The sequence below is a fragment of the Lagopus muta genome, chromosome 1 (assembly GCF_023343835.1).
Source record: "Lagopus muta isolate bLagMut1 chromosome 1, bLagMut1 primary, whole genome shotgun sequence".
NCBI lineage: Eukaryota > Metazoa > Chordata > Aves > Galliformes > Phasianidae > Lagopus > Lagopus muta.
In genome coordinates, this window is record NC_064433.1 from 136,289,503 (window position 1) to 136,317,491 (window position 27,989).

At 37.6% G+C, this 27,989-nt stretch overlaps 1 protein-coding gene across 4 annotated transcripts; it reads right to left on the minus strand.

Moving 5' to 3' along the window:
* Window positions 1-27,908, minus strand: TMCO3 (transmembrane and coiled-coil domains 3). Of its 4 annotated transcripts, none has more exons than XM_048959861.1 (13): window positions 27,772-27,902; window positions 25,766-26,308; window positions 22,318-22,497; window positions 19,213-19,404; window positions 18,288-18,416; window positions 17,545-17,637; window positions 16,166-16,352; window positions 15,222-15,339; window positions 14,420-14,723; window positions 8,347-8,497; window positions 2,761-2,840; window positions 2,096-2,245; window positions 1-552 (listed from the first exon to the last, which is right to left on the minus strand). In XM_048959861.1, exons 2-13 carry the CDS (start codon window positions 26,210-26,212, stop codon window positions 439-441), a joined length of 2,145 nt encoding a protein of 714 aa, XP_048815818.1. In that variant the 5' UTR covers window positions 26,213-26,308; window positions 27,772-27,902; the 3' UTR covers window positions 1-438. The 4 variants fall into 4 exon arrangements, with proteins under 4 accessions (XP_048815818.1, XP_048815900.1, XP_048815987.1 ...); XM_048959943.1 differs by having other exon boundaries at window positions 14,420-14,615; window positions 27,772-27,901; XM_048960030.1 differs by lacking the exons at window positions 1-552; window positions 2,096-2,245; window positions 2,761-2,840 and adding an exon at window positions 2,859-3,641 and having other exon boundaries at window positions 27,772-27,903.
* Window positions 27,909-27,989: the final 81 nt, after the last annotated feature.

The window sequence follows — 27,989 nt, forward strand, 5'->3', positions numbered from 1 at the left end:
TAATGGAAGGAGATACCATAGGCACCATAGTACACTTTTTTTCTTTTTTTTTTTTAAAACAAAATCTGGTGGTGAACTAACAGTAACGAAAGGAGGATGAGAATTAAAAGGCACATTCAGGCAAAAAAAAAATAATCAACCAAATTGGCATGATGCTACAGTTAAAAAAACAATTTAGACTGCATAATTGATCAGATAAAAAAAAATAGTCTGGCAGATCCTAATCTGTCAGAGAAAGCCAGTTTTGTAAGAGGCGTGCAATTAAAATCAAACAATTCTTTAGTGTTGAATTTTGTTTTAAGGTCAGTGTAAGGCTTATTACCAAGTGCATGTTAAGAGGACTACTGAAAACCTCTCGTTTTCCAAGTGCATAGAAATACAATGAGCAATGAAGATATCTTTGCAAGAAGATGTGTTCTTGTTCATGTGCAAGTCTTATCAAGTACTTGAGCGTCTTTCAGGCCTTGGAACACATTTCATAATTGCAGCTCTCCACAGGGCAGGGGCAAGTAAAAGGCTCAGAGTAGTCACACTCAGAATAAGAAGATAGACCTGGAAATTGGAAATAAAAGCTCTCCACAGTTACAAGGCAAACTAAGAAACCATTGGAAGTTTGATGAGATCGGACATTTCTCAACAGTATTTTCATGAAACTTCACCTGTCTCCTCATCCACCTATGCACACTGTTATAAAAACATACAAGTGCAAGCACAAAACATCTGTTCACCTGGTTTGAACATTCAGTTACAAAAACAACACAATGAACTTACATTAAAATAATTATTTAGATCTGCAGTTAAGAGGTCAATTTTGAAAGCAGAGCCAACAAGTCAAAGGCTAAACATCACTTTATGAAAAAACAAGATTAATTCAGGTTTGCATATGTAACTGCAAAATGCATTACTATTTTAAAGACTAAAAAAACCAACAAAAATTCCTCTAAGTCATACCACACATCTTCTGAAACGAGGTCTTGGTTACATATTCTGAAAGAGTCTTACAAAATGGCAGTGGGAAGAAAACAGAAGAGTGACTTGAAGCAATTTCAGAGCTACGTAAACTTATGCAGTAGATAACAGCATGAAAAATGAAAGCCTAAAGGCCTCCCTCCAAACCAACTGGGTGGGCCCCCCTACATTGATTCTGTAATCACGTATGGGTCTCTTGAAACTCTATACAAACATACAGTATTTATAACTCCTAATTATATGCAGGAGTAAACATGAAAATGAATCACCTTAACATACACAAGTGAACAGCATTGTGTAAATTTTTCACACTTGCTTAATTTGGAATTGGTTCCAGCATTATACAGCCTACTGCTCACACAATGGAAAGCTCAGAGAGCCAGGCAGCGGAGTATTTTTGTGAGCAGAGACACAGAGAACACACATAGCTTTAGAAAGCAGGGTCAGTTGTTACATCTCTGTAGCTATAGTTTACTGAAGTTTGCAAAGCAGATTTCCTCTGGAGACAACAGTATTCTTGTAACTTGAATATAAAAGTAAGTTAAAGTTTTCCTTCATAAGAAATTTTTTTTGAGAACTGCTTTAAAAGCTTATTTCTTCTGCAGAGGATTTAAAATTAACAAATTTCACAGGTGGTGACTACAAGTTTGTTTCCTCCTTTGTTTGTTTAAATATTAAGTCAACTTCCACTTCACCATACCTGCTCTCTAATTTATTGATGTTTCCTTCCTCAGTTCCTATGCTCTCAGTTACCTCTTCCTATAGCTGTATCAAGATTTCAAAAGCACAGGCTTCTAAGCCTTAGTGACTTGCGTAGTAGCTACAATTCAGTGCTCAGTTAATAAGGAAGCTCTAAGGAGGAACAGTTAAGAAAAAGCATTTGTAACAATGTCATTTTAAATTTATGCTTGCAGCTTTAATATTTTAAGTCCAAGAAGTTTAATGAGCGAAAAATCAAACTACGAATCTTGTCAAGGACACACGTTTCCATTTGTATGGGCTGATTATTTGCTAACAATTTAGAGATGCCACCAAATACGTGTGTATTTCAAATACACTGTAAAATAAAATCCCAGTAAGATACTGAGATGCAAAATGCAAAGTTAATAACTATAAAATAGCTTACCTCCCGAGATATGATCCCTGCTCTGCGTGCTCTGCTTCCCAGAACAAAAGAGAATTCACTGACTTGTGCCAGTCCTGCTGAGACAATCCATTTGATATACTGGCTGGTCTTCGGAAGAATCAGAGAAAGGACCAGCACTGCCAAGACAAACTTTGAGAACATTGAACATTTTTTTGGTTTTTTTTTGAGTTGTTGCTGTGTTGTTATTGTTTTCTTGATTACTTTTTAAATAAAGGAAGTATAATAGATAAAATAGAACAATCAATAGAAGATACATTGCATCATGTGCAACACTGGAGTGGACTTTTAATTATGTTATCTGTATTAATGTCAAAAGAGGCAAAAGGTAGACAGCAGAGTAAAAAGTACCATCTTATTTACTATAATAAAACATTTGATAATTTGATAACTTTTCATGAATCCTAAGTTAGACAAATAGGCATTTCTCCATGTGTAACAGGCTTTTACATTAAGAAAGATCTTTTCTTTAAGATACACACACACAAAGAATGTTACATCAAACTGTATTCTATCAGTTAGATTTCTCCAACTGCAGTCAAGATGTAATATTCATTGCTATAGAAGATGTGCAGTTTCTGTGCAATTTTCATAGTGACATGCAGTGCTATTCAGACTATCTAAAGATTAAAAAAAGAAAGAAATACCTTCATTATGACCACAGACAACGTAAGGAAGAGTAACACTGTGAGTTCGTATATTACAAACGTGGGGAAAACATGAAGTCCTAGGAGGAAGAAAAAAAAAAAAAAAAAAAAAAAAAAAGTGCTATTATCCCAGTACTTCTTTTAAAACCAACAACTTTTGCCAAGCATTCAGACTCACATCTAAGCCAAGTCTTAAATAGCAAAGTCTTATGTTTGTTGGAATGGACAAGTAAACAGAAAAGTATGCAGTGTTTCCAAATGCCAAAACAATATATTTTTATTCTACACTATTTGCAGATAGATATACTATGGAGTTGTATTGCATTTAGTAGAGGATTTTCATTTTTTATTTCCCCTTTAAAGGTATCTGCTACACTGGTATATTTCATTTCTATCTTATTTAAAGCATACACAGTTTGTTGCTGAACACTGCTAATGTTTCATAAGAAGCATTTGCAATGGTATTTGCAAATAGCATTTGACTTTTTTCCAGATTTTTGTAACTATTGCTTTGATAAATTTTTAACTTTCAGAATAAAACTATGATGAGGAAGCTCTGATCTCACTGAATATAATAATACCCAATTTGTTATTCTAGGAATCCCTGGAGACAAATATTTCAAAGTTCAATGCTGATATGTCATTATTATCATTTTGAGAGTTAACAGATTTAATTGCAAGACTATATTTTCAAAAATAAACAAAATCCCTAGGATACCTACCAACACTACCTACTCCATCACTGAAACACTCCTTGCCAAATCTTTGGAAGGGTTCATCCCAAACAACATTCAAAATCAAGTTAAATTGTGTATGATTGATGCACAAGCACTTTCATTTATAATGTTTTCTCTCTTCTGCACCAGTAAATAATCCAGAACCTGAATAAAACACATCTCTTTCATGAAAGCTATAAAAATACCACAGGAAAATAATGCCATTGTTCTGCAGTGTTTGCAATATAGACTTCACTAGCCATTTAGCATTTTTGTATGAAGCCGTAGTGGATTATTACTTGGGAAATAATGTCATTTTCAGGTTTTATATACATTACAACTACAACAGAAAATTGCTTTCATCCCATGACCCTCATTCACAATCCCTGAAAATCACCTGAACAAAAAAAATCACTTTGAATGGAATCAGGGAAAGTCATTAACCTCTGAGTATGGCCTACAAGTAAATGAACTGCATAAAGCTACATTGCTATGGTCTAGGAATTTTGTGGTTGCTGGTTTTATTGGAAAAGGAATATAGAAGAAAGGTGGCAGAACCTTATGTCTCAAACTCAGACACAAATTTTATTCCCGATAAGCACCCATGTGCTTTTTCATTAAGCTTATCTGTAGAATCAGTAAAAGGTGAAATTTTACTCTAGAATCAGAAAAGGAAGAAGCAAGATAATAAGAATTGTGAAGAGCACAAAAGCTCAAAACTACACCTGAGTAGTATTAAACATCCCAGGAAATCAAATACTTGTTGGAGAAGTCCTAGAGTCCCTGAAATCACTGCAGAAGAATCTTAAAGCCAAGTCCATCACCTATGATATGAGCAACTTAATACAGGTAAACAACTTTGGAAGCTCATTCCTTTTTCACAAAAGCTCTTAAAAAGGAAACTAAAATAGTGGTGGTGTCCTTGATAAATTCCTAGTAGCTGCTGATTCTTCAACCAAATTGTTTCTGCTGAAGGCTAAGAGATCTGTAAATCAATGCGGTAACTTCTTATTGGAATGCAGGATAAATTTTCACTAATTTCCCCTGCTTTATAGATCGCAGAGCCAAAAGAAACATATAGAACTAAGACTTGTCTTCTTCTCTTCCTAAATGCAGAAGAGAATGTACTTACAGCAACTTCAAGATATTTTGTCTATATGCGTATTCCACCAGAGATTTTTATACAAGTACTACATAGCACACACACACTCTACTTTATTTCTTAATTTCTGTCTAACCAGAGATGCACAAATACAAAGGATTATCAGAATAAAGAAAGAGATGGCAAAACAAAAGAGATGAACACTGTATCAAAAAAGAAATCTAGACGTGTGCATACACATGGAGGGGCAAGTAGCTTCTGTCTCTCTGGTGTTTATCACATGCATGTTGCTTGTTCACCTTTAGGCTGGTCTCAGAGATGATATACATGAAAAGCGGCTAGAGAAACACAGCCTGTAACAATGTCTTGTTTGACAAGAGGGCCAACCAGCATATCTGGAACTGAAGATTTCAAAGGAGGCTGTAAGTATAGCCTAGGGCTCTCATCACTACTGGTGGATCAACTTTCTCAGTTCTGAAGCAGACAGGCAGCCTGAAGTTCATTTGGACTGCCTCCCAACATGGAGATTATTACCTTATTCAAAGGAGCTGAAGTACAAACTACCACAGATTTCTACACTAATCCTGTGGAGGTAAGCACCTATAGGTGATAATGTCTCTAAGCTAAAGCAAGCCTAAGCCTGTAATGTACACAATTCTGAGAAAACAAGCATACAGCCCTGCATGCACGCACATTTTGGGAAAAATAAAGCCCACCACAGTAATTTCATAATTACTACAGATCTTTGTCCTATGCAAAAACTTAGGATAAAGCCATAAGTAAAATCAGGCTGCTATACAGGCACATCAAGCCTTCCTGACAATATGAAGGCCATCAGAGATTAACTTCACAGACAGGAGATGCACTAATTTCAGCAGGTTTACTTAGACTTTGTGACTAGGCTCAGGATTCAGTAAGGACTTGTTCTCTAAGATGGAATAAGCACTTCAATCAAGAACTCAAAAACTTTAGCACCATCATCTGGTAGTGTTGGCCTGTCACTCATAGCTAGTGTACCAATTAGGTAGGTTTTCATAGCTGAACACAGTCCATGGGCCTTCAGCTCTAAGCAATGTTGTGTAGATGGTGGCCTTGCACTGGAAGTCAAGCCAAATGGCACAGTTCATTCATATAAGTTGGTATATTTTCATGTAAGGATGACTGCAAGGAAGACTTTTCACCTTTTTTCAAGTACCTTTTTTTCTTCAGGAAAAAAATAAAAATACTTTAAACGGATTCTATCTGCCTGTTGCATCACAGCACATGAAGATTGAAATGTAGTCATCTGCTTGTCCTGGAAAATCCAGCATCAACAAGGGGAATCTTAGAGATTCTTGACAGCAGACAAGATAACAGAAAACAGAACTCTGGTGGTTGAACCTCAGCCAGGTTCATTCTGACTCAGATTCTGACATAGGATTAACTCTGACACATCCTCAAGATAGGACAATCAATCAGAAAAATAACTTCAGTGATGCATTTGGATCTATCTACAGTGATGCTGTATCTATCAAGACTTTAAAAGCCTTTTAAAGCCTTTGACACTGTCCTCCACAGCATCCTCATGGAGAAGCTGGCTACCCACAGTTTGGATGGGCAAGCACCTTGCTCGGTGAAACACTGCTGGATGGCCAGGCCCAAAGAGTTGTGGCCAATGGAGTTAAATCCGGTTGGCGGCTGGTCACAAGTGGCGTCCCCCAGGGCTCTGTACTGGAGCTGCTTCAACATTCAACATCTTTATCAAATTTATCTTTATCAAATTTATTCAACATATTCAACATCTTTATCAATGACCTGATGAGGGGACCGAGTGCACCCTCAGTAAGTTTGTAGATGACAAAGTAGAGTATTTCCCTATAGTCCTTAAAAAATGCCACTTCATACAACTCAGCTTTCTTTGCAACATCGCTCCTTTTTAAAAACAACTTCCTTGCCACTGACAGAGCTTCCACGCACTGTTAACCACACACTTTGAAAGCAACTGAAAATAATAATGGGAGGAGACAAAAAGTTTGGAGGGAGATGCTTTGTTTTATGGAGAAGGTTTTTGTTTGTTTTTGCACAAGCAAGCAGCACATTTTGTCAGATGCACATACACAGATCATCTTTCTGATTTTTAGCTAACCTGCTTGTGAGGTGGCGTTAGCACCCATTTTCTGTAAATGGGTTTTACCCCACACAAGTTGTCAGGCAATTTTCTCTCCCTTCTTACAATTCTGTTAACAGCAGTCAAAGATACTTGTTGAATTCTGTACCGTAATTTCAAAAGTAATTTCAGTCTTCTCTCAAATCAGTGCTGCTATCTTCTTGTCCCATGTATCAGTCTTATTGGTACTCGTAATTTACAAAGGACAGCACTTCTGTTCAAACTCTTGCAAAATTGACTTCTGGCTTATGATTACATGCCATGCTTTTAACTCTGGTCACACATTTAGCCTCATCACTTTCTTTACTAAAAGACATAAATGACTTATCTGTGAACATTTAGCAGTTACTCATCTAACCAATTGTAGGTTACATTGTAGGGACTGTCTATTGCACAGTCCCAAAAGATTTGCCATAATTTTTTTAAATGAAATGGTGAATGAGTTCTTCATTATTTTGTTCTTATCTGACTGATCAGCACAAATTATCATGGGCTGGGCAAAATGGATTGAGGCTGGTGAGCATAACTTCTTCCCTTTATTTTTAGCTTGAGAACTGCCAAGAAACACTTTTGGTTTCTGTTATGGTACCACAGGCATACAACAGGTACATGTATGAGGTAAGGCACGCAAATTCTGATGAATACTGGGCTTCACTACCATTTGAGTAGACATGGAAATAAAAAGACAGAAAGACCAAAAAGAAGAAAAAAATACAAAAATTTATGAGTGATTCTAGTTTAAAGGAGACTGGATTTGAGACAGCCCTTACTCTAGACATTGCAAAGCTCCCCAGATAGGATACACATCTCCTATATGATCCAGAGGGAGAAGCAAGCACTTTCACTCAGCATGTCTCCTCATTCAGTATACTGAAGCACTTTAGAAATGTGTTTCAGTTTCTGTCAAACAAGGCATGCTAATGCACAGAGAATCTAGCAGTTTAAAATGAAGATATCAGTTGATTATATAAATATTCTCAAAATTAACATGTTCTGGATAACAAGCATGATGAATTACTTCTCTGGTCTTAGGCATCACTATTGCATTTCAGTCAGCAGGTAGTCTTACCCAATCTTCCTGTGCTGAGAATATGCAGATTACATTTTCCTAACTAAAGAAACAAAATGCTGGAAAAAGGACCTGCTTCCATTGCCATATTCTACTTATAGAGAAAAGCAAGCCATAAGGACCTGAAACCTACTCTCGCTGACTCAAAATGGTAATAAAATTTTGGTATAAATTACAACTATATCCAATACCAAGACAGAAGAATAGTTTCAAAAACAAACAAACAAATAAACAAACAAACAAACAAAAAAATTAACTTATTTTTCCCTTAAAATTTTAGTAAGGTTTTTAAATAGTTCAAACAAATTCAGAATTAACAGTGAGAAAGTTACATTAAGACAAAAACTGACAGTACAACATGGGAATTCCTTATGAAAATTGATACTGCATTTAAAATATAAGCAAAATCAAACCAATCGTGTCATCTTTTAATGTTTCAGTGTGCATAGAAATAAAATCCACCCCTCCCCCGAGCTTGCAGACATCAATTCTCTTTTTCTTCCCCTGCATTTGTAGGGCAGCACTATTTTTAGTAAGCTTTGTTAGAAATTACCTATGGATGCAAAGAAAATGATGGCAAGAAAGTCACGTATTGGTTCAATACAGGTCATAATCTCCTCAGTAACCATGTGACCCTGAGAAGAGATCAGAGCTCCAGCTAAGAAGCATCCCAGCTCCATTGAAACATCCAGCAGCTCTGTGATCTGTCAAGGAACAACAGAAAAATCTGTTACCGTTCTCACGTCCAGAGTGACCATATATACCATTTCACTGCAAAATTACAAAACTATACATTGTGCTGGATGTAGCGAATGCTTGTGCAAATTCAACAACAAATAGAATTTGCTGATTTATTTCTGTTTTCTGCAGCGCTGTATTTAGCCAAAAGTCTCACAAAAGCAGTTTCCCTCCATAGTGTTACCTCCTTCCCCACAAAAAATTTTTCTTTTAATCTGGATCACAATGCTTTATGTCACTCTTGTGGATGGCATCTGATTTCAAAGACTACAGAGAGACTAACAGCTTAGAGTCAGCACTGCACAATACACTGAGGCTGTAAAAACAAGCCATAAGAACTGCATAATTTCCAACTGTCAAACAAAGAGGAAAAAAAAGTAAAATCTTATAGTTTGGGAGAACAGTCTCAATATAGCAGACATAATAGACATTTTACTACTGTAAATTGGACCTGGATGTGCTTGTGTGTTTTACTGAATAGCAAAGAATTTAAGCATGTGGAGTTAGCTGCTGGAATGAAGCACCTATTTGAAAGAACTCAGACTCCTCTTCATTGTTGTTTTTTCTTTTCTTTTTGTTATTTGAATATGGCACTTCAAGGGAGAGATTAAACATGCAAAATGACTGAACCAAAAACCAAAGAAACTGCTTAAGGCAACGCCTATAACACTAAAAAAGCAAGCAGCACTTTTCACAGGAATAAATTACTTTAAAGCCACGCTGCTGAGGACAGTCACCTCACTTAGAAAGGACAATTCTATTAATATTAATAGAATATTTCAACTGAAGACTTATTTCCATAATAATTTAGCTTAAGCAACGACACACCATGGTACATTTACGGACAGCATTGATCATATGTCAAACGGTGTTACACAGAGGCACAAAGCTAACACTCAAATGACTCAAAATTAACAGCGGAGAACAAAAGACAATGATAAACAAGCACTGAAAATAAAATCCAGTCTTCTGCGTATTTCAGCATCTCATCACATAAAGCCACTTGCATACTAGTCTTTAACTTATTGCAAGGTATTTAAGAAAACAAATTGCTTCTGTCATTGCAAATGGTTGCTGACTGTTCAAAAGCAATAAAATAATCCATTCCAGCTACTATGTGAAATATGCCACTTTTGATACATTTGTGCCTTAAAACAAAAGGAATTTTTCAGTACAGTTTCAGAGATGCGCAGCGCTTTTCACAACAACTTGAAATTGTAAGGGGGAAGAAAGAAATGCATTAAATTAATTAAAATAAGAAATACACATATATAGTGAAACATATATGTGAATATATTGATATATTGATATATTGATTCACACATATATGTGAAACATTTTTGAAAGTCATAACTTCGTGAATATGGTAGATCCAGTACAGCTTCTTCAGGTAAACTTGGAATTATTTCTACTTCTCTGCTATAAACTCACACACATTCTGGTTGAAACCTTTTTAGCTAGTATTTTAAGTATTTGCTTGCATGTGGATAGGTTACCATTTAAGAAGGGATTTACCACCCCTTGTACTGGAATTGCACAATGCTATCCTGTTCTAAGAATCACTATTGAAGCAAGGCACATTTTAATTGGGAAGCAACTTGGAGAAGAGAAGGCTCTGGGGAGACTTCATTGTGGCCTTCCAATGCTTGAAGGGAGCATATGAACAGGAGGGGCAATGGCTGTTTACAAGGGTGGATAGTGATACAACAAGGGTTTTAAACTGAGACAGGGGAGGTTTAGGTTAGATTTTAGGAGGAAGTTTTTCACACAGAAGGTGTTGAAGCACTGGAACAGGTTGCCCAAGGAGGTTGTGGATGCTCCATCCCTGGAGGCATTCGAGGCCAGGCTGGATGTGGCCACACCTGACTTCTTTCAGTCTGTTCTTCAGATTTAGGGCTAGATTTATACCAGGACTACTTTTTCTATTCCCACCCTAGTAAGTGGTTGTCCAGTAGCATTATCAGTAAGTACATACCTTTCCTCAACTAAATCTGTAGGGTCAGGGTTTATTTTAAATAATGCATACAGACATACAATGAAGAGTGCTTTACTGGTGCAGTGGCAGTTTAGATAAAATTTCTTATATAAGCAAAACTTGAGAAATATTTTGCATTCAGTAATCCCTCTCTGTCTGCACCATTTTTAAAGTTTTGCTTTATTGAACATTAATGATTACTAATCCCCAAGACGTGTTCTATCCTCTTCCCAACTCCTATATTACAGGAAGCTTCTCCACTCAAAATTAAATGAAAAACTTTTGTTAATTTGCATCCTTCTACCTCTGTATAATTTAGCTTTCATTTGTTTTCAAAGGTTCCATTTTACTCCTAACTCAGAGAGGATTGCTTTGCTCTCATGGGAATATAGGATTTTTATGTTCAAATATTCTACCACAGCAATAAAGAAATAAACATTACTCTATGCCATGTTCCAGTTGAATTTCAGCCATTTGTTCAGCAGTTGTTTTGCCTACTAATATTGCCTATCTTACTCCTTAATCATCATAGAAGCCTGATGAATAAGGTAAGTTAGTAAAACTACAGAAACCCCTCAGGGAAATGTATTAATATTTGGGACATTCATAACTTAAATGTGTCCAAGATGAAGAGATGAATACTAAGTTTGCACTTTAAAGAAGCAAAGCCTTAATGAGAACTGAAATAATTTTTTTGTGAGCCTTTTAAAACTCCATCTCGGATGATTTTATGAAATAATTAATTTGAATATAAGATTACAGTTCTTTCTTAATCTTCTCTCCTTACTTGACAAGAAGGAGTTCAAAAGCAGGTTATGAGCCATTGGGAAGTACTCCAGCAAACAAGGAATTATATTCCTAATAGAATGCAGGAAAAAGTATGCACGATTTCTTACATAAAGTACTGCAATAACACAGCTTTATTTTCAACTTTTTGAGATATAAAGACAGCTGGCAATTCCCCTTTCCTTACTGCTGTCACCATAGATCTACCATGATGCAGTCAAACTAAAAGCCCCTTTTTACCCACAACTGATCGACACCCTGGCTGACACACGGCATGTTCTTCAGGTCACTGTAGTACAGTTCATGTCCTGACGTAAAAGCACCATTTTGGCCATCTATCCTCTGTGGCTTTAAAACCAGAATCAGGCTTCACTTTCAAAATAGTACACAGTACCAGCATAAATCAAAGCTGGAAAAGAAGCTGAAAGTTTCATAATTTTCTACTGAACTTTTGTTACTGATGATAAGCTATGCGATTTAAAGATGGATAACCATGTAGCAAAACTCAGCAAGACTTGCATAGGATTGGTACCTGACATTCTCAGAGCCCTCCAATGTGAGGGAAAAAAAGGGGAAAACTTCACTTACATATCTGAGATATCTCCAAAATTTGGTAAAACAGCTCATATTTGAGATGTGTTGCATCTCCTACTCTAAGTTGGCTTACAAAGTAAAGACATATTGAAGGTCCAGTTTCAAATTTTGAGTTGCAATGTTATCCAAGTGAACCAAGCAGATCAGAAATGCTCTAGACAAAGGAATGTTCAAAAATAATTTCCATGCAGAAAGATCCTCAATCAACAGGATAACACTCGCACTGCAGTGTTAGCAAGCAATTTCAGTGTAATAACCTTCTCTGTCCTATCCTCCTTTTTTTCCCATACAGTGGCACAGAAGTTGCCCTTAATAATAGAGAAACCACTATTCTTGTTTAATTTGTCACTGGAGAATTTGAAGCATGGGACATAAGTAAAATAAATGAAATTTTTATATATATATAAAATGTGCATTACACATGAATCCCAACATGAAATAACTTAGGTGAACCCCAGACATGGCCTTCAATGTGGAAGCACATAAGTATTTGCATGCATGAAGTACAAACATCATGCAATTCCCACCTCAGTCATGCACTGGGAAAGACGTGGCCTGCAGAATATCTCATATGTTAGAAAGAGAGCTAAAACATTTTGCTTGAAAACATCTCTCAACTTTTCCTAAATGGAACCACAGAGTTTTCTTTGGTTAAAGCTGCTAAAATATACATTCTCTTACTCTGTTCTTCAAAAGCTTTTTTATAACTACACAAATAAGCAAAATTCTATGTGTCCAGATAATTAAACAAATTCTGTGGATGTTTAGATTTGTTTTTCAAAAGAGAAAGATCTTTGTAAGCACTATGTGAGTTCAATTTGTTCTTACCTGGCACTCAAAATACACTCACATTCAAGAAGTTGATCCTTTCCAAATTCACACAACATTTTCAAATTCGATTGCCCCCATGCTTTTTTTCCTGAAATAATAGGGCATCTACAACAATTTAGATTTAGATCTGTTTTCCAGAAGATCTTCTTGATTAATTTTTCAATAGGACAACCACCTTGTTGGTGGAGGTTTTCTTCTTCTTTCCATTTTTTTCCCTTTAGCTCTTTGAGCTTAAACCACAGCTTGTACTGCAAACTGTGCTAAGTGTATCTGTACCAGAGAGCATAAAGCATCTGAATTGATTTACCAAGGTTACATTCAGCATCTTTTGTACTGATCCTTTTAATACATTATTTATCATGCTTTAAGGGAAAGCTGCTTTTGCTTGAAAGCACACAAAATATTTGTTTCTTTTCAAACACTTCTCATGCTGAAGAAGCACTCCATTTCTGCGATACACATCCAATATGCTCAAACCTATTCCCCCTCAGGTTTGTATACACAGCTTACATCAAGTCACATACACCAATTCCTTCTGTATTTGATGTCAGTTTGGGCATAATATACCCAATTCAATCAGATCAATCTATGCAGACCATTTTTTTCATCAAAGCAGTTGAAGTGCTTCCAGGTACCGCAGTATTTAATGTGAATTACATTGGGTTTTGTTTTTATTAAAGCTGTTCTACAAATGTTATGTCTGCCTGATAGAAAGTAAAAAGGAGGGAATAGTTTTGTTTTTTATTAAACAGCACTTGTGTTTGGAATATGAATAGCTGTTTAGGGGGATGCTGCTTTTAACACACATAACAAAAATCAATAAATTGTGAAGGTATGCTCTCACTAACTTCTTTCTCTATTGGCCCTGTAATAACTGAGCAAACACAGATAGCAAAAAAGGCTCCCAAACACTGGAGCATCTTTGCTAATTTTTCTCAGAAATTCTCAAGGCAGACATAAAAATCTGCACAAGCAGGACAAAGGAATTTCAAACCCACAGTTAATATCGTTGGCTGTCACAGTCTGTTCGCCAACAGAAGAGTCTGTTGGGGGGCTGAAACATGAGATAGAAGCCAGGGGATGACAGATCCAAATAAACCAAACCCGTAAGAGATCTCAAAATCAATTAACGTGATCTATCTCCTGGAGAATTATGACTTCTGAAGTTCTATTTCATCTTCTCACTTCATGCATAAGAATCCTGTACACTGTAGATTTGGTAAAATATCTGAACCTTTGGGCATTTCCATGCTTTCTCAACTTCATCTCCAACTATTTCCCACAGAAAAAAAAAAGAAAAAAAAAAAGAAGCTATTTTATAATAAAATCTATATCAAGAATTTGCCATTGTAAATGAGCTATTAAGTGTCACCATGTGCCATTATCAGTGTCCCCAAAACCCATCCTAAATTATTTTCAAATGCATGAAATACCTCAAAATTAAAATTGTAATCACGTTCCTTATAGTATCTATAAGAGAAATTACCAGAAGTTCAATCTATCAAGTTGTATCAGTTAATACTTACCTGTGCTGTGACAAATGAATCATCTGTGCTTTTCTGTTTTAAAACATTTTAAAGCCAAAAATTAAACTGCAGAGTTATGTGGATATGCAATACCAGCAAGTGCGATGGCTTTTATGGCACTGACGTAGTAAACTCTAGCACACGTATCAAAAGGTTTTATTAATTTAAAAGATTACCGTTAACATTAGGAAGATGAATGCAGATATTCCTAGAATGAGGATTTCCTTATTCCCTTTGCTTTCTGCATGCAACTTGCGATAATACGGTCCTATGAGATAAGTCTTTATAACAAGACATATAAGAAAAACAGCAGCCAGAGAAAAGAGAATTTGGCCAATCAGTATCAGTATTCTCAGTATTTCCTTGAAAATGCTGGAAGAGAAGAACAAACAGAACATTTCTTTCAACTGCTCTCTTGCCTCTAAACCAGTTTTCCTTGACTGAAAAGATCTCATTCCACAGATGTCTGAAATTCGGTACCTACAGTAAGATATTTCAAACGTTAGCAAGACAACACAAATACTACATCTGCTAAGTGTGTCAATCTCTTTTACAGAAGTCTACTTCCATGTTAATTCAAAAAGACTTCTGCTGACAGCTCTTCACAGTAAACAATAATCAATAATTCTATCCCACAGCCTTTATCAAAAATGCCTTTAGAGAGTAAGGTCTAAAGAAATCAGTAATAAACTAAGAAATTAGCAACAAAGTAACAAACTTTTCACCACAAATTTCAGGTTACAAGTTAGACTGGACTAAGGTAGCTATAGCAGAAAGAATATCCTCATACAACATGGCAAGTACAAACAGTGAAGGGAACACAGAAAACGAAGTCCTATTTTTTTAGTGGACTGACATTAAAGGTAACGCTGTCATATTTGTATTTGCAACCTATATACTAAACTGTAAAGGCCAGGGGGGGAGGAAGATATATATATATATATATATATATATATATATATTTTTTTTTTTTTTTACCTGGAATGTGTGCTCACCCCTGCTTGAATAAGTGTAGGCATAACAGCTATAAATAAGCCGAGCTGCACATCCTGCATCACCAACATGCCAAGTAGTACACTGCTGTAGTCAATATCCCCTGCACACCAAACAAAGCAGTCACAGAAACATTTATCAGAGTCTATTAATGCTTGCAGAAAAAACAGCTTCTTAATCAAATGAAGGCTATGTATAGCTCTCAATGAAGTGAGGTCAAAGTATCATACAAAGCTTGACTTTGTTTTGCAGTTAAGCTCTAGTTATGCATTTACTGGAACTTCTTTACAGAAGCTTACAGTCTGCAGAGTAACAGGCAGATCTAATTTAACAAGAGTCAGCATATAGAAAATAAACTTTTGGCAGTGGAATAGGAGTATTCTGGGGAGAAGGAAAACAAAAACACCTTACAGCACCTATGGATAAGAGAGGTTTAAGGGGAAGAAAACAGGCTGGCAAAACTGCTGAAATGAAACATTTAGAAGCCTTTTGAGAAGCCAGCTATACGGCACTTGAAAGTACTTATTTGAAGAGCTGCTGTCTTTGAAAGACTAGCAGAGCTGGTCTTAGCCTGCAGGAAAAGGATGTGAATTACTTCAGTTAGCCTTTCTGCCCATTGACAGTCTGGTAGCAATGGTCTTATCTGGTAGCCTCTTAAAAAGCACCATGCATCCAGAGCCCCAGTAAAGCCAATTTTGCACTGATTTTAATACCGTTCCTTATCCAGAAAGGACTGACTACATAAGTAACAGGTGCACCTCATAGCAAGAACACATATAACACCGACCAGTTAAAGGAGGATGATCCCTTGCAAACCAGACAAGGTTTTGTTTCATTTTTAAACTACTTTCTCTTATAATATCACAAAGTCCATTTTTGTCAAATTTTATTATACATACTCAAGCAGTCCGTATTTAAATCACACTTACCTTCTTTATCTCCTCGAACAGTACCTGCAAGAAATCTTGACACCAACGGTGTGCTTGATAAAGACAAGCAAGTGGAAATGAAGACACTTTGTGTTGGTCTGATTTGGAGCAAGTGTCCCCACAATAAACCAAAGGCAATCATCAGAACCGTCATGTAGCAGGGTCCTTGCAAAGATATTTTCCACACCTCAGGAAGAAAACAAGTTCTTATTAAGAAGTTTGACACGTTACAGAGATTTTCAGTGCAAATAAGCAGTTAAAGTTGCACTATCAGGGGCTGCAGTGCTGGGCTACAGACATAACCAGTTCTCATCATACGCATCCCAAAGCTCTGAAGATATTATACCTAGGAGATAATACTCTATGTCAAGAGGCTCGTTAACTCATGAAGGCTCATTAACTATACTTCCCAAAGCTTGTAAACCAACAAATTAAGGGTCAAAGATCACTATGGGCTAAATTGCATCAAAATCAAATGGAAGACCTGTTATTTACCGTGATTATAGGGAAAAAAAACCCAACATAGGGAGTGGTGTAAGCCAGCATAAATACTAGCAGCCCAATTCATACTAGTCCATACACGATTTTGAATTTGCTTGCAATCTAGTAACGGTTTGCATAGTATCTATTGAAGAACCTCTGAATTGCTGACTTTCATTTTTGACTTCAGATGGACTAAAAATCGGAGAGTAATCTGAATACTCAGACTTCAACACATTTCAAAGAAAGCTTTTATAGTCTCACGAACTCACAACCATCAATTTGGGAACAGATCACAAAACACAACTCTTTAAGTACATGCAGTCTTCACATCTTCTGTGGTAGTATTTTCCAATATTAACATTCTAGCTTATTTTATGAGTTTGTTTTTTTTAATTAAGATCAAAAACAACCTGTACCTTTTTGCTGAATCCCAGTGGCCACTGCAAGTAATACTCATGATTGTGCTAATGTACTTGCAGAATCAGCTTATTAGCCAGTACAGCACGTATCATCAATTCAGTATGTAGTACTTAACAAACAGATTTTTTTAATTACAGGACTGGCAAAAATCACCAGACACTTCATAACAGCAACTGCATGTTTCTGCACGTTAAAATAAAGCAGAGATGGATTGCCATAAATTGTCTGAGATTTTTTGAGCAATCAACCTATTTTACTAAAATGAAAAGGAACAGCAAATTTTGTTGGAGACACTGAATAAATAATGCATTCTATTCTTTCCAGAAACTTAAAGAAAAGATGCCATATTTGTCTTTTCAAAACTGTACAATAACAGAGTTGTATATGGTAGAAAGCATGTGCAAATCTGAAATAGAACTGGTGACTTAGACGTTAGCAGTTACATCTTGTAATAAAGAAGTACAACAAAGAAATACCTTTCTTAGTCTTTCAGGAGAAAATTCCAGACCAACTAGAAAGAGAGTGAAGAATACACCAAATTCTCCTAATGTCTCCACCTGCACAATAGACTTTCAAAAACATAAAATAAATATCAGTGCACAGCAACCTAATTATAAAGCAAATTGTAAGTATACTTACAAAACAAATATTTTCTCATAGGTAATTCACTTGCTAGTAATATAGCAACACAAGTTCCCTCAGCAGTGTAGTTCCCACTTCCTCACAGTCTCTGAAAATCCATTGCTGAATCTTTCTAATGTCAACAATACAATCCTGTTTCTAAACCGAGTGGTCAACCTTCTCATTCCAAAAGACACGTACTCCATAAAAGTTATTATTTATTTTCAATTTTAGAACATGAAATTTTGAAACTGTATTTCTTTAGTCTTTTTTTTTCCTAAAGTGAGATTGAGGGAAAAAAAAAAAAAAAAAAAAAAAAATTTTTTTACTCATCTTACTTGCCCAACAGTGAATTTCAGTAAGAGCCCATGTAACAGCAGAGGTTGTGAAGACAGGAATTTCTAAGCAATTATGTGAATATTAGTGTAATACACACATTTAGCATCTATTCCATTGTGCCAGTTGGTCAAACATTCGTTAATGCACAGCAGACCACTACTCAGAACACATGCATTTGAAGTTGGACATACCATTTTTTAAAATGACTGCTAAAGATTTCAGTAAATGCAATCAGTCAAGAGACAACATGCATGCCTACCTTAATGCTATTTAATCCAGATGGTCCTAACAGTACGCCACAGATGATGTACCCAAACATAGTTGGCAATCCTATCATTGTGCATAGCCAGCCACATGGCAAAGACAACATTCCTATTGTCACAATATCCTAGTATGTAAAATGTACAAGTATGTTAGTATAAAGGATACCCAAATTAGTGGTGAAATTAAAGACTATTACCCTTCAAAAGGTGAGTGGCACTGTAAAGGCACTGTAAAATTACATGTAGAATACTGCCTGAGAAAACAAAGCAGAACTTCAGTAAACTTACCTGAACACAACTGTAGGCGTAAGCACTTCTGTTTGCAGATGAAGCATCCAAACTACCAACACTTTAGTAATAAGGGGAATTCTGATCAACTTATAAAATATCTTAAATACATTATAGGAGGTATTTAGTTAATTAGGGCTGCTAGAGAGACTGACAGTTTGCATTAAAACAAAACAGTGGAATAGACCAATTTTGTTTTTTAAAAACAATTTCAATCCACTTATTTGTCATGGAGAACAAATACAGTAACAGACTGATGCATTTTGCAGCTTCCATTCCTTTACTGCGGTACATGAAGATATAAATTCTCTGTTGTGACAATATGCAAGTGGCTTGTCAGGTAAACTAATAGCTTGCTTTAACACTGTGCTGCCCCAAAGGAGCAAGTTAAGCTAAATATGAACAGAGAGCATCCATGTGGTTCATCATCAGTCTTATGAATACTGTGCTAAAATTAGGAACACACCGGCCAGATTGCAAGGAGAAGTGGGGAAAATAATGAATGCTAGGGTAGCTTTGTAGGGGAAAAAAAAATGTGAAATTGTATTCAACCCAATAAAACACTACCAGCATACAAACCAATGGGAGTAAGTCTTATTAAAAAAAAGACAATAGCATCTCTACAGTTATCACCTTTATGAAGTGATGATCAGCACGAGGAATGGTTGAATCCCTGGGCTTGGTAAGGATATACTGATTGTTCTGGGAATCAATGAGCATACTAAGACCTAAGTCATCCTCTACTTCTCTTTTTGAAGCATTTCTTTTGGAGTTGGCTTCATCTTCTTCCACTCTTAAAACAGCTTCAAAGTTAACACCTCTTACCTGTAAGAAAAAGAAGGAAAAAAAAGAAAAATAAAAACAAAGACATGCATCTATGAAATGTATGCTAACATGGAAGGCTATTAGCTGTGCTTGGAGTTGCTCCAGAAGGTGTTCATGTTGACTAGAAAACACTGCAGCTTCTTTTTATATAAATCTTTTCAACCTTTTTATCAAAACTTGATGATCATAACTGAAAATGCTATGTTTGCTTTTCATTTTAATCAGTGAGAGGTTTTCCAGGCCAATTTTCTATGCCTCTTTAGCCAACCTGTTCCATCAAAAAAACCCCACAACATTATAAAGATGGGGTTTCAAAGCTGTAGAATTCCAATGCAGGAAATTGAAACAAATTCTGAAGTTTGCAGAATTACTTAAAAGTATAATATGTCTAACCAAACATTAGCATTTTTCAGTGCTAGAATGAGAGGTTGGTGACCATTTTAGAAATTATGGAAGTTGTATTTTCCCACTTTTTGCCTACAACCTGCCTCTTTATGTCTATTCCACTTTCACCTCCCTAAGCTCCCCACTTACCACACTATTTTCCATGGCAGAACCGAGCGTCCATTGCCAAGTCTAAGAGACCAAAGCAGGTTTTCATGTTTTCAGCTGATGAGAGAAAGCAGGAGCAGCTGCGTGTCACATACATGCAAACTGCTCTCACAGTATCAGAACAAAGAAGAAAGGCTTCCCTACAGCCAGCATTCACGAAGAACTGTTTCTAATCAGAATACACAATAGATTCCCAATCCTGTTGCTTTTCTGTTATCTACACTCCCAACCTCTTCCTCCACAACCTTATTGCCACTACAAGGAAAACAAAAACAGAGCTCAGAACATAGTGTTAAATGCTGACTTCACGATTTAAAATATACTGATTTTCACGTAAGAATTATTTAACTGCTTAGTGCAGTTTCCCCATCTTGCAGATGACTGATTTCACCAGAAAACTGAAACATTAACAAGGCAACATCTGTTCTAGTACCATCTTGAGAATTTGAAGTTATGAGGTCAATGATAACATTCACTAAACAAAATTACATTATTAAATACATCAGCTTCAAAGCATCTGCTTTGAAGATCTGGAATTCTAAATTCATACAGAGTTTGTTAAGTGTTCCTTTGTATTTGGTAGCTGTGTAAACAGAATCTAACCAAACTTCTCTGTATCAAAATTTAAATAGTATCAAAGACCAAATAAAAGTGACATTATTGGATAAATGTATTCATCCTCTAGAGAAGTTCAGCCTAGTTCAGAAACAATATTAGAAATACAGGGAAAATGTTGCAAGATTAAGACAGTTATGAAAAACAACCTTTTTTTCCGCTGTGTAATATATTTATAAGTCATATATTGTGATGATATCATGCCAGATTTTTGTTTTTATGAAAAATAGACTCCACTATGAGAACAAGAGTAGATGGCATAGCTCCAGAATGCTTCAAAAAACTACTAACAAAACGATGACAGCATTTATTTTCAGGATTTTACTTCTTAAAACAACTATTGCTGAAAGGGTGTTCCATGCAACAATGCACAAATATTGTTGTATTCTATGACATAGTTTAGCTCATATTCTTTTTTTTCCTCCACTTTTATCTATTATACATCTCTATTTGAATATGTCTTCAATAAAAGCCTTTACATCCTAACAGAGTGCTGATGATTCTATTAGAGCTTTTTTCACTTGTTTTTTAGCTTGAGAGAAAATATGCTAGACAGTCCTTACAAAGACAGAGATGTAAATAGTCCTCCAGTTTGAATTTCGTTATTTCTTTTCTTTATTTCATGACTAGAGATATAAGACAAAAAATAGAAGAGACACTGGACAAGAAGAATACGTTGGTTTTTTTCCCTTCAGTGACCAGCTATTGCAGATGAAATAGTACTCTTATCACTAAAATCGGCTGTTATATCCCAGTGTAACAGAAGAGGGCACTCGAGCAAGCTCTTCTCTACACTCTTTCGGTCCTGCTAGGTAGGATTACGTGGAGGTATAATTGCATGGGTCTGGTGTAGACAAAAAGCTACTTTCAATTTCCTTCAAGAGCATACAGTCACCAAGCCTGCCTGACTCTCTCCCACGGAGCAATAGTTTTTCCTCCTCAGTGGAATTCATGAGCTACATCTGTCTTATAAGACAACCTGCAAATCAACAAAACCTTCAAAACGAAGAAGCCAAATAAAACTGCAACCCATGATTATATGAAAAGGACCAACTGAGGGGCTGTCTCTGAGAAAAACACAGTGGGACACTGGAATAAACTGATGTACTCCCAGATCAAACTACACACAGCCTTTCCTGAGGGACACTGTCCATCGTGCAACACAGAAAACAAGAACAACACAAACGGTGCTAAAAGCAGAGAAGGTCACAAGTCCTTACCTTGAACAATACATGTTTATGCAGGTTGTGAAAACTAACTGCAAGGATTCTTGTTTACCTATAACTTTTTCAACAAAGAAAAAAATAAAAATGGAGACTATACTTAACACAGTAACTCCATATCCTGTGAAGTCTAAATATCACAGTCCCTACCACCATCCCAGAGTGTCATGGGTCATAACTCCCATGAGCTGTCTCAGTGAGAAGGAATACACTTGTCACTGTAAGTGGTAGCTACAGGGAGTACTTCCAAATCAAAGCAGAGAAATCTAAAACAAAAAGAATAATGATTCCTGTTTGCTCATTCTTAACAAGCAATTATTCTACTAGTAAACGCTTTCTTTTCTTAAAAGGGAAGAGAAAACAAACGTAGAGCCAAAAGGTGTTGTTTTTTCCTGTTTGATTTTTCAAAGCAGTGACTAAAATCCTAATAACTAGCCAATACAAGACAAATACACCTACTGTGCAAATATCAACATAAATACAAATACACATGAATGAAAAGACAGTCCAAAACCTTACTTACAGATTTGTTGTCATCGAAGGCGTGTTCTTCAATTTCTTCCTCTAGTCTATCAGCTGCCTTCCTGACATCTTCAAGAATTTCATCAAGCATTGACAGGCTTTTGTTTTGATGCTGCATGTTCTTAAGGGCTTCAACCTGATGCTTTTCTGCTGCTAAGAGTTCAACGTATTCCATTTCTTCCTGTTGAATTTCAGAACACAGATAAAGTGCTAGACAGGCTTTTATGCAGCAAAACTTTGATAGAAACAGGCACTTCTTTTAACATAAAACATTTACCAGTAGCACTGCAGAAGCAACACAGACATTGTATCAGTGTCTGCGTACCAGTCTTAACAGAGAGAACAGGGTAAGGAACACAAGTAATTTCTAGGTCAGACTCAGTTGCTTGAACACAAAAGTTTCAATCTCTATTTTTGCTATACTGCCATACCCAGCTAGAGATCAGATCGAAATAGCTCTCCCTTTGATTTTATCTGCCTTCCCCACATCAGCATCTGCAATGGTCCTAAACACCTCTGCCAGAATAAATGAAGTATTCCCTTCTCCAGGCACTTTTGTAGATGGACCTTTTTCCACTTGACACCTGCAAGGACATGCATACAATTCAAACAATTCCTTGATGCCAAGACAACACTATGTTCAGAGCAGCCTATAACTGTGTTTGGCCCTTTTAAAAAATCTTGTCAGTGAGATGAATGCTCCAGGTTGTGTTGAAACCACGGAATTGTGGTTCTTGTATACTGGCATTTGTAATTAGCATAGTTACACTGGAATGATGAAAGGCCCCCAGTTCCTAAAATAACTCTAGCTAGGAAAAAATGTAACTACTAAGGTGTTTGGACCAATAGCAACAGCTTATTCATGTGACAGGTAAGTGAGAGTCAGTCACTCTTGTAAGCTTCAGGGAAAGATATGGTCTCTCTGTTGTTCCCTGTTAGCAGACATCATTTAAAAGATGTAAAACCCCCAGCCAGTATGAGAAGAAAGTAGCATTACTGCTCTCTGCTGTTTGTTCAGTGACAGATGAAAAAAGTAAACTCAGAGGAGGATGCATCTATGCAATGCTCATCTTTTCCATTGATGAATAAGTACTGGACGCCCAAGAAATTTGAAGCAGATAGAAAGTAGGTAAGATTTTGCTGCTTCTTCCAGAACTCTGCCACAGTTCCTTGAGCAAATTTAGGCAGAGCATATAAACAAAAGGGGAACAGCTGTTTACAAGGGTGGATAGTGATACAAGGGAGAACGGCTTTAAACTGAAACAGGGGAGGTTTAGATTAGATATTAGGAGGAAGTTCTTCACACAGAGGGTGGTGACACACTGGAACAGGTTGCCCAAGGAGGCTGTGGATGCCCCATCCCTGGAGGCATTTAAGGCCAGGCTGGATGTGGCTCTGGGCAGCCTGGTCTGGTGGTTGGTGACCCTGCACATAGCAGGGGGTTGAAACTAGATGATCATTGTGGTCCTTTTCAACCCAGGCCTTTCTATGATCCTATGATTCAACACTTCCCTGCTGTGAATGACTCTGTCATGCTCTTTCCCAGAAACAGAACCAGCATGAAAAGCATCACAAACATATTCTGATACTAACAATTTTCAAATACTTGGCAGAAATAAAGTGAATGAGTGATCCTGTATCCTCTACAGTCATTAGTATTTTCCATTCAACTACTCTTCGGAAAAATATCTTCTGAGTAGCTCAGCAAAATACAATGACAACAAAAATATAGTGGAAGAAAATTGGACCTGATGTGTGAACATCTTTTGAACACAAAAATTTATTCCATGTATGTCACTTTCATCTGGCATGTGCTTACCCATCGTCTCTTCCTTTATTTCATACTATAACATAAATTACAAGGTTAGAGAAACAAATACTGCTGAAACAATCATGTAAATGACATAAAGAGTGGTATAAAAGATTGCTTGACTGAATAAATCTCTTGACATACCGAAAAAGACTACACAACCCACTTCTGCAAAAGTTAAGCTCTTACAGGACGCCCCTCTAAAACAGCACTACACACAGAAGCCTCCTTTTATGAAAGAAAAGAAGAAGGAACATTCAAGCTCTACTACAGATCTCCCTCTGTTTGTTTTACAATCATATTGCTGCCAAGAATTAGGTAAATGAGACAAAAGGTTACAGACGGCTTCACTGCTGCTATGTGAAGAACTCTCAGAAGAAAAAAAAAAGTAAAAGAAAAAGAATGTAGCCATGTCTGCTGTTTCTATGCAGCAGAAGCTGGCACTGCCATTAACTGCCAATATCAAAGTCATCCTGAGTCACTGGAACATACCCGGATCCAAGCTCCTTGTTACCAAATTCATCATAATCCAGTCTTTGTTTGCACAGACTGCTCCAGTTTCCTCAGTCTGCATCCTAACTTCTACTCCCAACAGCCTTTCCTCTCACTGTTCACTGCACTCCCTTGTACACAACAGTGCCTTGCCACTCCTCACCTGGCCTGCATGTGTCTCGGACAGCTGCCCTGCCTAGGTTCTCCTCTCTGCCCTCTGTAGCTTAACTATGCTTTTTCCTTTTGCCCCCTTTCACAAGAACAGCCCTTTCTTTAAATTAAAAAAAAAAAAATGCAAAGAAAATTCCTAGCATTTTTCTTCAGTGGTTGAGGGGCAGAGGCTAGGAAACAAGTAATTCCAATGCCAAGTCAGCTAAGCAATATTTCCTCTCAATGGCAGACTTTCAGTACATGCTCTGAGCGCTACCAGATTGGGTGCCAGACTGTGCAAGCCCTAACAGGTCTGGATTGACCTGAAAACCCAAACTTTCCATTAAGCACTTGAGCTCTTTGGTTACACACCCCTGCTTTTCTCAGTAAAGTTCCCTCAATCATCTCTTCCTCGGAGGTGTTATTTTCCAAACCTGCACTTTCTAGGCTAGGAATACTACACTAAGACAAAAAGGAAAAAAAAAAAAGAAAAAAAAAAACAACCAACCAGACACCAACATTTCACACCTCCATTTTACTAACATCCATATGAGTACAGAAAATAAAGGAGTTGTTCTGCCAGAATGATGGGTTTGGGATGAGCAATTCTCATTTCAAGTGGAAAAAACATTTAGTATTTGGTGAATTTGTTGCCTTATTTCCATTCTGATAATCCAAGTGATTTATACAGCTCTGCTGTGTGCAGACTCACCTCGTCTTCTTTCAACACAGTGTTTGATGTGGGTCTTGCAATTATGCTCAGCTTTGTTTTGAAATAACTATTGGCTGCTACTAAGCTTTCAGATCTATTCCAGAATTCTAATTTTGCTAATGAAAACAAACACAACTAATTTCATTCAAAAACTATTTTAAAATGTAAATCTTCAGTTTCATGGAGATCTACTTATTTGTATAGAACAGAGTGAAAAAGCATCATAATGAAATTAAAATATTACTATTCTAGTAATAGCCACAGCGGGGGTGGAGAGCAACTAACCTTAATTGCAGCTTCTCTCAAGGCTTCCAGTCTCTGCCTACTGCTTTCTTTCATATTTACAACGTCTTTGTAATCGCCCTGTAGAGCTCTCTGAAGGCCGTGGATTGCCTGAAAGACTGAGTTTTCACTTTCGTTTAGTTCCTTTTGGAAAATTTCAAAGGTATGCACCTGAAAAAGTTTCTCTTCATCTGACAGCCCAGCATCTTTCTCAACTGCTCTTATAGCATTCTTTAATTTGTTGAGCACAACATTCTTCTGGCGAAGGAGACCAGATAGTTTTCTGCAGCTCTCCATCACCCACTGCTTTCGCTGAGTAATAACAGCTCCTTTCCCACGGTGCAGCTTGATTGCATGCTTTACTACATCTTCGTGCTCTGCAGTATTTCCTAACTGGCCACAAAGCAGTGAAGTCAACGTCCATAGGGAAATAAATCCAGGCACCTTCATTCTTCAGTTTTTACTGCTGATGGGAGGAACTGATAATCCACAACTGCTCAGAGCTTTCTGCTACATGGTTTCTGCATCTCCAGGACACACAACGTGCTGCAAGACAGTACCAACCAAACATGGTCATGTTGGGGTGCTGGATAAACAAATTACAAAGCAAACCAAAGACTTCAATTTACACTGCAATCTTTTATATAACATAGATTGCCTCCTTCAGTCAATGTTAGCAAAATTAGAAAAAGCCCAAGGTCACTGATAAGATTTTGTTCCCTCCTTGCCTACTTTCTAGAGATTATCTTGTTTTAAAAACACTGTACAGAATGCTTACTCATCTTACATGGTATTAATTTGTGCTTCTTCTTAAAGAAAAGTCATTAAAAATACTATGCCGTGATGCCATTGGTTGTTGTACTTCAACCCAGCACCAGAACACATTCTTCCTTTACATCAGTAAACCTCTCACAGTTCTTATCTTAAAAATTTGTATCACATCCAATTGTTGCTTATGCAGTCTTAGAAGCATCAACACATTCAATTACATGAAACATAACAAAACAAATCTTAACTGGAAGAGATTAAGTTATACATTATGCATGAGAAAGAAACGTTTCTACAAGAAAAAAGGACATCGGGAAATGGCTTCAAACTAAAAGAGGGGAGATTAGATTGGATATAAGGAAGAAGTTTTTGATAATAAGGGTGGTGAGGCACTGTTTGCCCTGAGAGGTGGTGCATGCTCCCTGGAGACACTCAAGGTCAGGCTGGATGGAGCTCTGAGCACTGTGATTCAGCTGCAGGTGTCCCTGTTCATGGCAAGGAAGTTGGACAAGATGGCCTTTAGGGGTCCTTTCCAACTCAAATGATTCTAGGAGTCTATGAAAAAAACATGAGCAGGGCTTCCTGGACTTCTGCACACTGCCAGTTTAGATCACAGACCTCAAGGCTGAATGGTCTGGAGGCATTATTTCAACACTAATTGGTCCTCAGGATTTAAAAATAGACTTACAAGAACACTTGAAGTGACAACAGCATCATTCACAAGATTATCTCCCAGGAAGTTCTTTAAAGTCCATATTTAAACTACACAGTTTATCCAAGCAGGATAAAATTCAAGAATCCATTTCCACCTCTCAGCACCCACAAGAGAAAGACCACTGACGTTACAGTCAAATAGCCCACAATATTTAAAAACAAGCCAACTCCACACAGCACCTCCCCACACCCAAACCGTGTGTCTGAAAGCGTGAAAGATGCTCCTCGAACTGCAGCGCTCAGGGCCGTGCCCACCGCCCTGGGGTCGTGACATCCACGTAGAAGAACGAACCTTCGCAGCCGTCCCGAGGCGGTCTGTTTCCCGCCCGCAGACACACGGCGGTAACACCCAACCTCCGGGCCCAGCCCTTTCTCGCACCCACCTGAGAGCGGCTCGGGGACGCGCAGGGGGGGAAGGGAGCGGCGAGGAGGAGCCGCGAACCCCCTCCCTGCGCCCCGCGGTACGGGGGAGGCGGCCACGAAGGGAAAGAGGCCACTGCCCGCCCGTCCACCCCCACCACACTCACCTGCGGCAGGGAGGGACGGAGCGGGGCCGGCAGCGGCCGGGACGTGACCGCAGCATGGAGCGAGAGGGCAGCGCCAACAGCCTCGCTCGGCCCGCAGCGGCCGCCCCTTCGCCCTGCGCCGGGGACCGAGCGCCGGCGCGGCGCCTTTAAGCGCAAGGCCGCACGGGAAGCGTAGTCCGGACGTGCCGAGAGCTGCAGGACGGAGCCGTTCCCTCCCC

Coding starts and splice junctions, on each gene's coding strand:
- TMCO3 (XM_048959861.1), bottom strand. CDS start 26,212: ATGAAGGTGCCTGGATTTATTTCCCTATGGACGTTGACTTCACTGCTT. Junction 18,417..19,212: donor CTGATCATCACTTCATAAAG/GTGATAACTGTA, acceptor TTTACATACTAG/GATATTGTGACAATAGGAAT. Junction 2,246..2,760: donor TGTCTGTGGTCATAATGAAG/GTATTTCTTTCT, acceptor ATGTTCTCAAAG/TTTGTCTTGGCAGTGCTGGT.